We start from the raw sequence: 17,141 nt of genomic DNA on the forward strand, positions 1-17,141 counted from the left end.
GTTATTTATTTCCTATACCAATTTACAATATTCCAATTGGGTCTCTCTAATAGTCTTTAGGTTTTTCAATGAAACTCAGGTGATCATATTTTAATTTGCATATGCTACACAGTATTTTTGAAAGCAAACTAGCTGATGCTGCATTATAATCTTTCTATTCTTATTCAAAATCAAGAACAATGAATTAACACAATACAGTATATGCATTAAAATAATATATAATATCAAGTAAGGAAATTTAATAAATTTTTTGTGTTTTTTACCTTGGGAAATATTTTTACTTTGATAATGTATTATAAGGGGAAAATAAAACCCTTCTGAAAATGCCACTTGTTTTACTAGGAAAGGAATACTAACATATTTGTATAAAAATACAGAAGTACAAAAGCATGAAACAAATTTAGCCTTTAAAAATGCATTTAGACTAAATAAATTCAGCCTTTAATCTACAATATATTCTTTTATCATGTCACTTAACGTCCAAAAAGAGTATTGTTTAAATCTGCAGTTTCAGTTCTGTAAACAGAACAGGTTTGGAAAGCACATCTCAAATTCAGATTGGTGAGCCTTTTGTGTCTTCTAATTGTTAATGACAACTTGATTATTCAGAACTGATTAAAGGACTGAGTTTATGGATTAGTTAGCCCCTTTTCTTCTTTTTTTGTCTTGTCCTTTAGATACTCATTACTTGTTTTCAACTTCAATCGAGGTGCCTGGGCACAAAGAAGATAAAACTTCTTAGCTTACTTCTCATTAAAAGGTGTTTAAGTTTTCCTGAGGAAGACATTTAACTTCCTAGCCCAAAATAAGGATTCTGAACAAAGATTTTTAACTGGCTGTGTTTAGTTTCATTTCAGTTGCAATAAGAAATAAAAATGTAAGATTTGTTAAATAAAGATTTGGTATTATTGGCAGTGTGACGAAGAGAAGTAATACTTTTCTCAGTATGGTATTTGGAAAGAGGTTGAAATCTTACTGAATGTTTGAAAATCAAGTCCCAACATGTATGCAGGATGATAAAACAAATGTGAGATACTGTTTTACAAGGAAGATGCAAGTTCAGGAAAACTTGGCAACGAACTTTTTTTTTTTAAATTGAGGTATAACTGGCATATAATATCAGTTTCAAGTATATAACATAATGATTTAATATTTGTATATATGGTGAAATGATCACAATAAGTATAGTTAACATCCATTTTACATAGTTACAAAATTTTTTCTTATGATTTTCTCTTTCTCTTTAAGACCCAATCTCTCAGCAACTTTCAAATATACAACATACTATTGTTAACTACTGGAGAAGGAAATGGCTACCCAACTCAGTATTCTTGCCTGGAAAATCCTATAGACAGAGAAGCCTGGCAGCCTACAGCCCATGGAGTCACAAGAGTCAGACATGATTTAGCGACTAAAGCACCATAAGGTGTGTTTATATATACATAAACTGCTGACTACAGTCTCCATGCTGTACATTGATACCGCCATGACTTATTTTATAACTGCAACTTTGTACCCTTTGACCCCCTTCACCGCCTACCCCTTACCTCCCCCACCTCTAGCAAACATCAAAAATTTTTTAAATGAAAATAAAAATGAATCAATCTCTTCTCTGTATCTATGAGCTAGTTTCGTTTTTTAAATTTCACTTATAAGTGAGATCATACAGTATTTGTTTTCCCTTTGATTTCTTTCACTTAGCATAATGCCCTCAAGCCAGTAAATACTTTTTAAAATTTTTATTGAAGCACCAGTAAACACTCAATGTTTCCTTAGCAATTATTCCTTATTCTTGATATTTTATGCATTATTATTTTCTACCTAATTAGAATAACTTAATAGAATAGAATTAGGCTGTTTATTTGAAATAAACAATTCAGTTAAACAGCCTAATTCTATTCTATTATTTCAATTACCAAATGGAAATTAAGCATAAGAGAGATTTTACACTATTTATACCCAAAACGCTCACATAATAACTAATACAATGCTGCTTAAATAGAAAAAATAATTTAATGAATTAACACTTCTATCTTTAGTATAAGAAAATCAGCATAAATCAGTTAACTAGTCAGTAGCTAAATTAATCAAGTGTAACAGTAAAATAATGTTTTTAAAAAATTTCCCCCCAATTTACAACAAACAATTTCTGTGTCATTTAGATTTCAAAATGTTACAACTACCTCAACATAACTATTTAGAGCTGCTCTATACCACTGACAGTAACTGCGTAGTAAATGCATTCTATCATTAAAATATTAAAAGAAAATTACTGTACCTAGATCCCACGGCGCCATCTCCAGAGTCCTGGCTCCCAGCTTCGCTTGGTGTGCTCACAGATTTGGAGGATGGAGACATAGGAGGAGGGACTAAATAGTGAAATAGACAGGTATCCGCTGTTACTACACGCAGAGGTTGCTCAGCTTATGACGTTTCAAAAGTAATTTAATATGAAGTAATTAACAAAAAAGAAAAAATAATGGCAAACCAAAAAACGAAAGTACATGAATGAAAATGAACAGTAAAAGAAGAGGAGAAAGACAAAGTTAACAATGCATGCTGACGATTCATGCAATTTCTCTGGCAAAATGCATTTGGGCTTTATATTAAAAAAAAAAGGCAAGATTATGAAAGGATGCATTTTCATCTCGGCCAACACCAAATGTGGGTACTAATTTTCAAAGGAAAGCATTCCTTCTCCCGTTTCTAACTTTTTGCTTTTAAGATCACCAGATCATTTATTTTTTGTCAATCTTTTCTTTCAAAAAAAAATTAATGTCTTAAATGATATAATTTTCCCCTCCAAAAAAATAAATAAAAAGAGCCAATTTAGAAAAATGACTACCAGTAAAGGAATGACTCCTTTAAAAGTTCATTAGTTTCCAGCAATTTGGGTGAAAAATGCAAACAGGCCATAAAACAACATGCCTTCTAGACATGATGCATAACATAAAGTGATGCATGCAACTTAAACAAGGCAAGGCTTAATGGTAACTTCCTTACCCCAGTATTCAGAAAAAACTGAAGTGTACAGACAAAGATACAGACACCCAAAATATTCTTAATCCCTTCTTATAGAAAAATACACATTTTTCACAGTATATAAAACAAACAGCAAATGCTCTCCCCTAACTTGTTACTTTTAACATTAGATACCAAAAGTTGAACATGAGTATTTCATGCTATTACACTTGTAAACTTTTTGATTACCATTTCAGGGAGTATAAGAGGATCATCACTGCCATCTTCTGGTTGAATTTTACCATAAATGCCCCCAACCCCAAGTATCTTTTTAAAATAATTTTTCAATGTACAATATCAAGTGACTCATACATTTTATGTTGAACTACAAGCCCTTCTTTTAAAAGTTTACTGAAAAGAAGGTTAAGTTCCTAGTTATATAGGAACCAATCTAAAGAAATATGTACTTAATTAAAAGTCTGTGTTTTTGGAATAGTCACATTCACTGAATCCTTAAAATTATGTTTAAATGTTTACAGATGCTTCAGTAAAAACAGTGGGTCTGCAAATCTAACAAAATGCACAACTATAGTATGATGACTTATATCTTAAACATAGGTACAGAACAGATCAACCTTATTTTTCAATGCCAAATTCTACTGGAAACCAATAGGAAGATTAGAAGGAAAAAAACATAGCTAGTATGTTGATTTCCTGAGATTCTTGCTCAAATTTCAAAAGACCATAAAAACATAATAAAAGGTTTGTAATTTTGCAATTAAAATCTCTCAGAAACAATGCTGAAACCAGACTGCCTGTATATAATTCACATGTGGATAGTACTGCACCAGGGACTGCACGTATAACTCAGAGTAGCCAAACATGACTTGTATCTGAAGTCAAGAACTTCAATGTCCCCTAACTTCTCTTACTTTGCCAACAAAGGTCCATCTAGTCAAACCTATGATTTTTCCAGTAGTCATGTATGGATGTGCGTGTTGGACCGTAAAGCTGAGCGTCGAAGAACTGCTGCTTTTGAACTGTGGTGTTGGAGAAGACTCTTGAGAGTCCCCTGGACTACAAGAAGATCAAACCAGTCCATCCTAAAGGAAATCAATCCTGAATATTCATTGGAAGGACTGACGCTGAAGCTGAAGCTCCAATACTTTGGCCACCTGACATGAAGAACTGACTCATTGGAAAAGACCCTGATGCTGGGCAAGATTGAAGGCAGGAAGAGAAGGGTCAACAAAGGATGAGATGGTTGGATGGCATCAACTCAATGGACATGAGTTTGAGCAAACTCAGGGAGTTTGTGATGGACAGGAAAGCCTGGTGTGTTGCAGTCCATGGGGTCGCAAAGAGTCGGACACAACTGAGAGACTGAACTGAACTTCTCTTAGGTTAAGTTTTTCCTCATCTTTTTGTCCAACTGTCAGTGTGAGGCTTCCCCTTAAGTCCCAACTGATATAGTAATAAAAGTAATATCTAAGAATGGTTTGTCTACTGTGCTGTAAGCGTAAGCACAAATATGTGTATTGAGTTATAGTGAGGTACTACAATGTTTTCATATTAAAGATTTCCAAAGAAGAAATTTTTAGCTTTTTAAATTACATACTTAACTTTAGGCTTAGGAAAATAATTTTTCTAAGTATACATAAATGAAAGACTTGAGGAAAATAGTGATATTACTATCAATCTAATTTTGATAATAAAATTCTTTTCCAGTTAATGTTTTTTTCCCCTTTCTGGTGACTTTAATCAATAAGTTCCTCGCCAGTATTTTAACTAGTTAAGACTGTGTTGAAATAAAAAATAAACACAGGGGTGATGCAATCAAATTATCACAGATCTTCAGCCAAAAGCAAAATAAATCACAACTTCAAGTTTGTAACTAGACAAAAATCTCTTTCTCAGAACTATTCCTTCAACCAGTAGACAGTTTTCACACCAGCTGATAAAGACACTCATTAAGGACTCAAAGTTTTATCTGGCCCACCAAACTCTTCTTACATCAGTCTATACCACAGAAGGGACAAATCTAGAAAAAGAAGATGACTATCTTTGAAAAAGGAAGAATGTAAACAGGAAAAAAGGGAAAGGAAGCATTATTTGGTGACTACCTTATTTTAACCTAATTAGTCTAGAAAAGTCAAAGAATATAGTAACTGCACAATAAGGCAATGTCACTATACTCCCAGCCTCCAATAAACAACACCCAAAAATGAATAAATGCGTGCACTCAGGAAGGCTTAAAAAAAAAAACACAACTAAATAGCTCATAGCCACTCAAATTTCAGCAAAGACTTGAATCTAGAATTCATTTTTAAAAATGGTTTAAGAGTACAATCAGCTTTAGAAATAACATAAGCTTTATTAATTAGCCTTTGCCAAATACCTGAAATATGATTTGTATGATTAGAACAGTGATTCAATCAGATTACCTTCACCATAGAGTTCTGTATATAGTCTAAAATAAGGCTTTAAAAATAGCACCAAATAAAAGATTTAATATTAACATATGAGTGAATCATGTGAATGAATTTAAGTTTCTTAGAAGTTTAGAGCAGAAATATCTAATCCTTTCTTCAAAAACCAAGGAAGAAATGTGAAGTAAACTGAAAGACAAATCTACCCCCATTAACTGCACCAATCATGCAAGTAATACTGAAAGGCTGTGACACTGATTCTTTACGACAAAAAGCTAACCAAGAACTAAGAAGGCCTTTCCTACTAGCCTAGAGCTTGGCCTTCCTTCCTAGGATATAAAATTAACACTGCTGCCAACTGGTCTATGAAGAAAACAACTAGAAATTTTAAAACTACAAAGGACCTGGGTATGCACCTAGATTTAGAAACGAGAGTCAACTTTGAGTCAACCACTGAGAACTACACAGACATGAACAAGGATGGTGCACAGCCCAATTATCTTCAAAGGAAGTCTCTAGCAAGAAGGGGCTCTTGCCAGGAAGAAGAACCCAGAAAAGGTGGAAAGCCAAAGAAAGTAAATGTCGGGAGTGTTGGCAGAGCACAAATGGGAGGAATGAGATTCTGTGATAACCAAACATAGCTCATCTATGACACTTGGCACTCAAAGGCTGAGTTACATAGTAATGCCCTCTTGTGGCTATAAGTGTTTCTAGACTGGAATATTAACATTTAAGTAACTGTTTAAGTTTTCATACTTTATCTTTTTTGTCTTGAAAGATGATGCTTTAAACTTTAATTTTCTGAAATATCAATTTCTTCCTTTCCTATGACCCCTTCTTCTGATAGCATTAAATCCCTCTTCTGCTGCTAAGTCGCTTCAGTCGTGTCTGACTCTGTGCGACCCCATAGACGGCAGCCCACTAGGCTCCCCCATCCCTGGGACTCTCCAGGCAAGAACACTGGAGTGGGTTGCCATTTCCTTCTCCAATGCATGAAAGTGAAAAGTGAAAGTGAAGTCACTCAGCCGTGTGCGACTCTTAGCGACCCCATGGACTGCAGCCCACCAGGCTCCCCCGTCCATGGGATTTTCCAGGCAAGAGTACTGGAGTGGGGTGCCATTGCCTTCTCCGAATCCCTCCTCTAACCTCCCCTAAATGTTTCCTTTATTCTCTTTAATGTTTCAGAGCACATGTAAATTTTCTAAAAGAAATTAATAAAATTTTATAGTTAAAATACTATAAGGAATCATTAAAATTAAGCTAAACCTGAAAAAAATGACTTGATAACATAGATATTATTCTATCTAAAAATCAGAATTACTAGTTATTAGATAAATAAGTGCTAGGGAATGTTGTACATGATGATTAGAGTTAACACATACATAACACTGCTGTATGATACATAGGAAACTTTAAGAAAGTAAATCCTAAAACTCATCATTAGGAGAAATTTTTTTCTTTTTATCTATATGAGATGATAGATGTTAACCAAACCTACTGTAGTAATCCTTTCACTATGTGTGTGTATATATATATACACATACACACACATGCATATTACATATACACATAAATCAAACCATCATGATGTACACCTTAAACTTATACAGTGAATCTGTCAATTATTTCTCAATAAAACTGGAAAAATCCGATTTAAAATATTGGAAGTTACAAGAGAGGGAGATAAATGAAGCTATACTTATTTTGACTACCAAACTTCATTTATTCTGAATAAAAAACTGATTATCACAGTATACAAAATCAATATACTATGCCCTACTGATACCGATTCAGGCTACAGAACAATTGACAAAATCTGTTTTCATCTCTTTGTAAGATGGTTAAAACAGCAGTCACACATTCAGAAAGATTCACTTTTTGGGGAAGTGCGGGAGATCAGTGTTTATTAACTCCACATTTGATAAAATATGTCTTGAAAGTTGTGCCTAAAATTAACTTTCTTAAGACTGGCCACTTAAATGTCATTAAAAAAATAATCAAGCCATATTTCTTTTGTGAAATATTCAAATTTCAATTTCCACTATGCACTTTGCTTAAATTTAAACAAGATTTTGTTGTTATTGTTTTTAAAGCAGATGGCTTTTATTGGTCTTACTAGGTGGAAAGACATATGACCTAATAATAATTGAACAATCATTTAAGCGTCCAGTCTGCAATGGACACCAGGGATAAAAAATGTAACATGCTATCACTGCTCCCAAGGACCTCTGACAAAAAAACAATCAAATGATCAAATAAATAAGAATCTATCAGCAAAGAGAAGCTAAGAGCAGTCTTATTAGCTGTATCTCTTTAAAAAAACTAGTACTTTTCACTAGAATTTTTTCAAAAAAGGGAAAAAGTCCATTTTAGCTAAAACCAGACTGATGTTTTTAATAAATCCTTTTGAATATTCTTGTGGTGTTTTCATACTTCTACGATTTAAAAATATTTAATAAATACATTTCTAGTGAAAATAAAAACAAGTATCCATCCATGTTATGATACAGAAACTATTTTTATTGTTACTAGCAAGAAAGTTTGATAGCCAATGCTTTTGCCTGTATCCTTTATTCTCCAGGCCTAATTTCAAATAAATACTAGAAAGATCTTTAGATACTTGTGAGAGAACAGAAGGTGGAAAACTACACAACTCACTTAATGAGATTACTATAATCATTATAATAAAACCAGACAAAATATAGTAAAAGGAAAAAAACTATAGGCCTGACTCTGAGTTATAGATGAATCCCTAAATATTAGTGTTATGTAAGAAAAATATTCTCTCATAACTAAGATGGATTTATTCCAAAATGTAAGCATGCTTATACATTTGAAAATCTAACAATATAAACTATATTAACATTTTAAAAGACAATAAAAAGCATATAATCATCTCAAAATATGAGGAGATCCATGAGTTTGTCATACATAGTTTGGTGATTTTAAAGAATGTCAAAATTCTTTGTGAATGTGGGCTGGGACTTAGTGACTCTTCCAACAGACAGACAATGGCAGAAGCCATGTTCTCTGACTTCCAAGGGTAAGTCATAAAACGGACAGCTTCTTCCCAGCTCTCTTTCTCTCTGGACTGCTGACACATGCAGCCAGGTGACATGCTGCAAGGATACTCAAGCAGGTAGTTTTATGGAATGGCCCACAGAGATACGAACGCAAGCCACCCACTAACAACAGAAGCCAACCTGCTGGCCAGATGACTGAGCAAATCATATGGCTGGTAAAGCAAATCCTCAGGCCCCAATCAAGGCTTCAGATGACTGCAGCTCAGACTGATCTTGACTTCAACCTCATGAGAGACCCTGAGCCAGAACCACCAAGCTAAGCCACTACCAAATTCTTGACTGGCAGAAACTATGAGTGATAATAAACCTTTATTATTATTTTTTTTACATCAAACTGATACAAGAACAAAAAACTTGAATAGACTATAACCATTAGAAAAACTGAAATGATAAGTAACTCCTGCTCTCCACTATCCTCTGGGGACAAAAAGCATAATCTGAGATAGTTTTACAGTTGAGTTCTACCAAGTGTTTAATGAAGAGACAATATCTATCTTTTACAACTGCTCCACAAAACAGCAAAAGAGAAAGCTATCCAATTTATTTTAAAACCATAACCACGGTGGCCACAGAACATGAACAGCATAAGAAAATTACAGGCAAATTTCATTTATAAGCCTACATAGAAAAACCCTAAATAACATAACTAAACGGAGAAAAATTAGGTTGGATCTCTACCTTCTACTGTATTAAAAAAATGTAACATAAATATCTAAAGGTTTGAAGGCTAAAATAATAAAGAAAATGTAGAATATATTTGTATTCTCAAAATAGGAAAGGATATCTTTTAAAAGACGACCAAAAAAGGGGGGGGGGTTGTCTATAATAGATCTGACCACTATTAAAATAAAAGATTTAAACATATCAAAATGTTCGATCCTTGTTCAGGGATCTAAGATCCCACATGTTCCAGAACAACTAGCCCCGTGCTGCAACTACTGAGCCCATATGTTCTGGAGCCCGTGTGCCACAACTAGAGAGGCTGTGTGCCACAACCACCGAGCCCAAGCACCAAACTAGAGAGTCCATGCGCTGCAAGGAAGACCCCTCATAATGCAAAGAAGATCCCAGGTGCCGCAACTAAGACCCAGTGCAATCAAATGAATAATTCTTTTAAATGAAGGATTCTGTTTCAATAAAAGATACTATGATGGAAGCAATCTAAATGTCCACTGACAGAGGAATGGATAAAGAAGATGCGTTACATATATACAATGGAATATTACTCAGCCACAAAAAACAAAATAATGACATCTGCAGCAAAATGTATGGACCTAAAGCTGTCATACTGAATGAAGTCAGACAGAGAAAAACATATCATATGATATCACTTATATATGGAATCTAAAAAAAAATGGTACAAATGAACTTATTTACAAAACAGAAATAGAGTCACAGATGTAAGAAACAAACTTATGGTTACCAGGGGGAAGAAAGAAGAAGGGATAAATTGGGAGATTTGGACTGACATATACATAATAGTACTGTATAGCACAGGGAACTCTTCCCAATACTCGAACTATATGTGAAAAGAATCTAAAAGAGTGACATATGTACAGGCATAACTGATTCACTTTGCTGTACATCTGATACTAACACAACATTTTAAGTCAACTATAATTCAATAAAAATTTTTGTTTAAATACTGTAGATAATAAACTAGGAAAAGGTATTTTTTAAAGGACTAAAACAAAGAAGTCCTCTCTTAAGTATACAAGGAACTCTTACAGCAAGATAAAAAACCCTAGTAGTAAATGGACGAAGAACATGAATATGCAATTTGTAGAAAGGAAAATGTGAAAAGTAGATAAAAGAAAAAATGGTCATTCTCACTGTAAACAGATAAATGTATATTAAAACATTTTGACATACTATTTTATACCCATCAAGTAGATAAAAATTAGAAAGTCGGATAATATCAAGTGATGTGGATACAATGAAACAGTTACTTTCTCACACACTGGTAGCAGAAGGATAAACTTAGTTATTCTTCAGAGTGGTAGGTAGGACCTGAAAAATGTAAGTCTACAATAACATACCAAGCCAATTCTTCAGCATACATTCCAGAGAAACTCTTCCACAGTCCTTTCAAGGGAAAAGAATATATTCTTTGCAGTGTTGCTTGTGAAAGCAAAGCAAAGAGAGAAGAAATCACTAGGGAACAGATAAGTAAAATAGAGTATATGATAGAATATTATGTATCAGTCAGAAATAAATAACTAGATGTATATATTAACAACATGGGTAAATCTCAAATACAAACCTGCTTTGAAAAAAAGGGAAAAAAAAAAAACAAAGTGAAACACAGAGCACAATACCACTAATGCACATAAAACATATCCACACGTAGATATATAAAAACTTGAAAAATGTCAACACGCGCCAGACTGATCAAAAGGATGTATATTAAAAACCCAAGAATCAGTACTTAATGCAAGACTGTGAAGGAGAATGGAATTGGAGATGGGTAATGAAGGAGAAACACACACACAACTAAAGAACATTCAAGAATAGATGATGGAGGTGGGCCATAAACTGAGAAATATGAGCAAGTGAATTTAGTGAAACTGAAGTCCTAAAGAGAATAGAAAAGAAAAAAAAAATCCTACGGGAGAAAACCAAAGCCAAAGGCTCAGAAAAAAATGATCACTTAAAGCTTATACAGCAAACAAGCAACTTGGTTTAGGTTCTAAGGTATTTTTTTCTTAAATAAGATAAAAGTGTTTCGATTCATTTACTTTTAAAATTGCAATATGCAACATAAGTTTATTAAATAAAAGACATAAAAATTAAAGTATTTCTACCTTCAAATTTTATCAATAAGAAAAAGACAAATAAGCTGAAAGGGCTTCCCTGGTAGCTCAGCTGGTAAAGAAACCGCCTGCAATACAGGAGACTCCAGTTTGATTCCTAGGTCAGGAAGATCCCTTGGAGAAGGGATAGGCTACCCACTCCAATATTCATGGGCTTCCCTGGTGGCTCAGATGACAAAGAATCGGCCTGCAATGTGAGAGCCCTGGGTTTGATCCCTGGGTTAGGAAGATTTCCCTGGAGGAAGGCACGGCAACCCACTCCAGGATTCTTGCTTGGAGAATCTCCATGGACAGAGGAGCCTGATGGGTTACAGTCTATGAGGTCGCAAAGAGTTGGATATAACTGAGTAACTAAGCACAGCACAATAAGCTGAAAGAAATAACAATGAACCCAAACCATGAAAGTAACCAGCTTTTTTCACTTTAAAACTTTTTAGAAATAGTGACTCTAATAAGACAGGTATAATACTTAAAGACTGTTATGCTACCGTTCACAACAATAGGCATACAGCAGGTACTACTTCTGTTATTTGTCCTCTGGACTAGATGGAATTAGCCCACAAACTAACCCTGAAATTTTAGGTCCCTGAATGACAAAAGCCACATCAAACTAAAATACTATGTAACAGCACCCAGTTCAGAATTATTTTAAGTAAGCATTTAATGTCTATATGTAACAAGACTGTCCTCAGTACTTTTACTATTTCAGCTTTTTGGTCTAGTACTGTTATAAAAATGAAGAGTCCAGAAAAAGAACAAGATTAAGTCAAACTGCTGCCAAAATCAGCTACCAATAGGATTTCCCTTATTGGCACCGACAGCAGAAGGTTATAGGCTTCTCCTTCCACTCCTATACCTTTGAACATCAGTACACTTTTAGAACTTTGATTCACTATACCTCTCTTTAACTTATAGAAAGGATTATAGAGTTAAGAAGATCAGAATCACAATCATCTTTGAGCTTAACACAGTATGGCACAGAAAACTAGTTCAAATGTCTGTTGAAATAAGTTACTGATTTAACAAGAAAAGTCAATTGGCTTATGTTAATAAATATAGTCTCACAGCTCTTCTGAACAAACAAAATAACTATGTATTAACACATCTGAAAAAAGTCAATTCCAAACATTTTAAGATTAATGCTTTTTTTGAGGCACAAATAAGAAAGATATACAAAATACACTAAATCAACTCACTCATCTCATGTATATCTGAGCTGAGTAAGATCTATGCCTCCCTTTTATTAACAGATATAATCTTATCCTTACCAATGGGGGATTCTGCAGTTAGACCCATGCTTTGAAGCAATGCTTCAGCTTCTCTTCTTTTTTTTTCAAGATCTGATTCTTCTTGCACAGGAGCAACTGCTTCCTTCTTCTGATCAGTCTAAATTTTTTAAGTTAAAACTTAAATTTACATATGGTATGAAACATTTCCATTTGCAAAAATACATAGGTTTTAAATAATGTGCTAACACTGTATACATTTGGAGGTGGGCTTAGTTTTGAATACACATTATAGTCACTAAATGAAAATCATTCTCAGAGTTTTAGTAAAAATCTCCAAATGATATGTATTAAATTGATTCATTTTTATATGTAAAAGAAGTTCTCACAAAAACATTCTGAACAGATATGTTCAAAAGTACAGTCAATTTCTATTTAATTTATAATATGAAATTGCTATCCATGGTCAAGAATTGTGGAAATCTCACAAATACATAAATATCACAATGCTATGAAAAAAAATAGACTATCATTTAAGACATAACAAATTTTAAGTAAATGAACAATTTGATTTGTTGAAAAAGTACAAGTGCCTCAAACTTCTATATGCAGTCTTCATTGTCTTTATGCAACTTTATGTAGAGGATGTTTGTCAAAAATTCATCTAGAGAAAGGTTTTATTTTTATCAACTATTGGTCTTATTTTCACGGTTTGGTAAAATTAAAATTTACTCTTGCATAGCACAAAACATTTTTCGTTATTGAAATTTTTACCAACTTTTATTTTAGCCATTTATAGTTTTAGCAAAATCTTCCAGTTATAACCCTCAATACTCTCAGATCAATACTCTCAACATCTTAAGGGAAATTTAAGCCTTAAAGGGAAAAGTCTTATGTATACACCTCAAAAGTCTATTTCAGCTAAGACAACCATTACTCATACAACTATCGGCAGTGAACTTTTTTTAGTCCTAATATTCTATCATACCATTTTAACTTAAAAGAGTCATCAGAAAATTTCATTAAAATAGCCAAATAAACTATATATTATCAAGTAAACACTGTATCGATATATAACAATTAGACTTACTGTTTAATAGCACTGATTTAATGTCTCTTGTAATGTTTGATAAACTTTAAATTAGATATAAGTCATGTAATAGATATTCTGTACGGCCACTTATGGCCATGTTTAGAAAACAAATACCAAATTTGCTCAGTTCTGAAGGGTTCAAGACTACAGGTACTGGTTTGGAATGGTTCTGCCAGTCTTACTCATGCTTCTGTCAGTTAGTTTTTAATCAAATAGCTAACCGAAAGGTCCAACACTCTTACAGTAATGGATCACAAAAAGGTTCAGAATAAACTAGAAAATTCTTCAACTGTAGGCCTTTACAGCATCATAGCAATGCTGCACATAAATTGTACCTTTGGTTTTTCTTTTTCCCTAAGAGATTCCAAGAAGTCTTGGCTATTATTTAGGCCAGTGGTCCCCAACCTTTTTGGCACCAGGGACAAGTTTCATGGAAGACAATTTTTCCATGGACAGGGGGTGGAGAATGGTTTCAGGATGATTCAAGCGCATTGCATTCATTTATTTCTATTATTATTACATCAGCTCCACCTCAGATCACCAGACATTAGATCCTGGAGGTTGGGGGCCCCTGGTTCAGGCTATCACATAGAAAAACTTCATACTAATGTCACATTAGGAACAAACTATCTTAACACTGGCCATTTAAAACACTGAAGATAAAAATATACAAATCTGTCTACACAGGTTTCATAGGGACAAATGTGCATTTCAAGACAGGAGCAAGTAAAATATTTCTAGCTCAGGGTCAATGGATATTTGCCATACATAATAAAATCGTGATGCCAAAAGTCAGATCTAAGTATCTAGCCCATCTTCATGATAGTATCAAACCCACTTACCTGGTAAAAATATTTCAATGACCAACTCATGACAAAGGAGAGACAATCAATTAAGTAACCCCTTAATCAATTAATAATCTAGTCTGTATTTCTCTTTGCCATTATTTATTCTGACTACTAGCAGTTCTGACTGGTAAAATATTCAGATAAGCTCAAAGTCCAAAGTAAGCTATGATGCATATCATATTTTCACAGTAATTACAAGGCAGATGCCCCTTAGTAAACATATTCCTAGAAGACTAAATATGTATATTGAGCTTTTCACCTAGAGTGCTATATGTGCAGTCACAACTGCTGGAATTTTAACTATTCTGAAAGTATTAAAGGTATAAGCACTTAAAATCCAATTATTTTATATTATCTTAAAAAAAAAAAAAACATACTTCCTTTTTCTTTCTTTCTTCTTCTTTCCTCTTCTTTTCCTCTCTGATTTGAGCCAACCGCTGCTTCTTACGTTCCAATTCTGCCTTTAATTCACTTTTGTCAGACATGTTTGCAACCTTAAGAAGCATACAATCATTTACAATCATCATTAAATTGGTAAAAGGAGCACACTTTTAAAACTCTGTCTTTCAAGAAGAGAACTGTCTTGAAAGGCCATGTAATTCAAGGTCATCAAACGAGAACATGTACACTCTACTTTTAAAATAAAAGAAGCATATATACTGCTGAGACCTGAAAATCATTATAAACAGATGTATATAGGAAATATTCACAGTTGAGCATAGTAATTAGCACTCAGTAAACTCTTTAATGTTCACACGCTCAAATTTAACACAAAGTCTCTGGCTCTTAAAACAGAGGACGTGGATTGCCATTAAAAGCCAAGACACAGCAAATCTGCTACCGGTTTTGCATTCACTCCTAGAAATCTGATAAAACAGGCAGCCAGACAGAAAATTCCTATAAATTCTAAGACTACCATGCAATAGTAATACTATGGAGAAGCAAAACACAAATATACCTAACTATCAATTGTACTTAAAGGTAGAGCTTCCCTGGTGGCTCAGGCGGTAACAAATCTGCCCGCAATGCATGAGACCAGGATTCTATCCCTTTGGAAAAGGAAATGGCAACCCACTCCAGTATTTTTGCCTGGAGAATCCCATGGGCAGAGAAGCCTGGCGGGCTCTACAACACACAACATACAACACACACACACACACACACTTTAAGTATGCTGGGGTCGCAAAGAGTCGGACATGACTGAGCGACTCTAACACACTTTGAGTCAAAGCCCAACAACAAAGTCTGATTGAATAATTGCATACAGGTGACAGAATCGCTCATCCTGCGAGAGGCCGGAGCCTCCAAGCCTGACACATTCACTTTCTTAAAACTCCAAGAAAGATAAAGTCTCAGGAATTTTGTGCTACAATCTCCGCGTCTGGGTACTTTCTAACACACACCGGTTGAGCAAGGCGAAAAGGAGTCACTTCTCCCCTGGGTATGGACCAAGAGGGCGCGGTTCACCTAGGGCGTCTTAGGGAGGTGGCCTCGAACGAGCATCAAGGCTTCTCGGGGCCCCTCCGAAGGGTCCAGAGAGAAGTGAGTGGGTTCGTCGAGGCCCCGGCCTTCCTGACTCACCCCGCCTCTCCTTCCCAGGGCCGGGCTGGGCTGGGCGGCACTGTCAGCAGGCCAAGCCGCCCTTAGGGCCGAGACACAGCAGACAGAAGGAGACGGAAGGGCCGTCCACCCACCTGTTCGGTGGCGGGATGGGGAAGAGTCCGCCTGCCAGCAACTTCCCGGTAACGTCCCTCTCCTTCGCCCGCAACAGCAACAGCCGCCACCACTAGTTCCGCGGCTTCCCCCAGCACACAAAGAGGGATGGGCGGCGGCTGCTACGGCGAGAGCTTAGAGACAAACGGCTTCGCCCCAGCCAAGGCGCTCCCAGAAAGCAAGGCAAGGCCCCAGCTGCGGGGAGGAGTAGCCCCTCTACCACTTACCTGGGTAAAGCAGTAGCCAAGAGATGAGACAAAGACTCCACGCAGGGACCCGAAGCGTCTCCCCTTTGCAGAGACTGGAAGACTAAGCCTAACAGCCTGGGGCTGGCTAAGAAAACGCCACCCTCGCCGGATTGGCTCCAAAGAGAACTACAAGCCCCAGCTGTGAGGGAAATCGGCATTCGGCGAGCAATGCACTCTGGGGGTAGTAGTCAACGGTAGTCGCAAAGCATGCTGGGACGTGTAGTGTTTCCTAGTCTTTAGCGTTCCCTCTTTGAGGCCTGCCTTCAAGATTCCAGAGACAAGCTTCCAGCTGTTCTGTTTAATGTAGTCTCCTTGGTTGGTCAGTTCTCACAATGTTGTATGTGTTCTATCTTAAGATATTTGATTCCGCATTGGCCTAATTTTAAAAAGTGGTGAACTTAGGTATTACACTGCACATTTGGTGAACATTTCTAAAATATTTATACCGGTGTTAAAAAATACCTTATAGAGGTTTAAGCAAAATCTGTAATACAAAATCTAAATTTTGAAAATGTAGTGTAACCTCACTGTCAAAAAATGTGAGAAATTGTCTTTAATTATATAAAGATTTGTAAATCTTTACTCAGTTTTCACCAGCGATCATGGTTGTAAACTTGATTAGCTGGATTATTGCAGTTATGAAAATTAACAGTAAAACCTCTGATTGCTATATTTCCTCTTAAATTTCTTCCTGTACACATGGAATGTCTATTTGAGCCTGCAAATA

At 35.3% G+C, this 17,141-nt stretch overlaps 1 protein-coding gene across 10 annotated transcripts in view; it reads right to left on the minus strand.

The window, feature by feature from the left end:
• Positions 1–16,549, minus strand: part of DYNC1I2 (dynein cytoplasmic 1 intermediate chain 2) — a 53,904-nt gene extending 37,355 nt beyond the window's left edge. For 3 of the 10 annotated variants that reach the window (XM_070803342.1, XM_070803295.1, XM_070803283.1), the window contains exons 1-4: positions 16,148–16,304; positions 14,831–14,947; positions 12,555–12,672; positions 2,279–2,423 (exon numbers count right to left, since the gene is read on the minus strand). In XM_070803342.1, coding sequence (XP_070659443.1) covers positions 2,279–2,423; positions 12,555–12,672; positions 14,831–14,938 — 371 coding nt within the window. In that variant the 5' untranslated portion in view covers positions 14,939–14,947; positions 16,148–16,304. Of the gene's footprint in view, positions 1–2,278; positions 2,424–12,554; positions 12,673–14,830; positions 14,948–16,034; positions 16,305–16,393 lie in introns of those variants that run through there. The other 7 variants (XM_070803330.1, XM_070803321.1, XM_070803298.1 and 4 more) reach the window with 5 other exon arrangements.
• Between the last annotated feature and the right edge of the window lie 592 nt (positions 16,550–17,141).

This window comes from Bos indicus, chromosome 2, assembly GCF_029378745.1.
Source record: "Bos indicus isolate NIAB-ARS_2022 breed Sahiwal x Tharparkar chromosome 2, NIAB-ARS_B.indTharparkar_mat_pri_1.0, whole genome shotgun sequence".
Lineage (NCBI taxonomy): Eukaryota > Metazoa > Chordata > Mammalia > Artiodactyla > Bovidae > Bos > Bos indicus.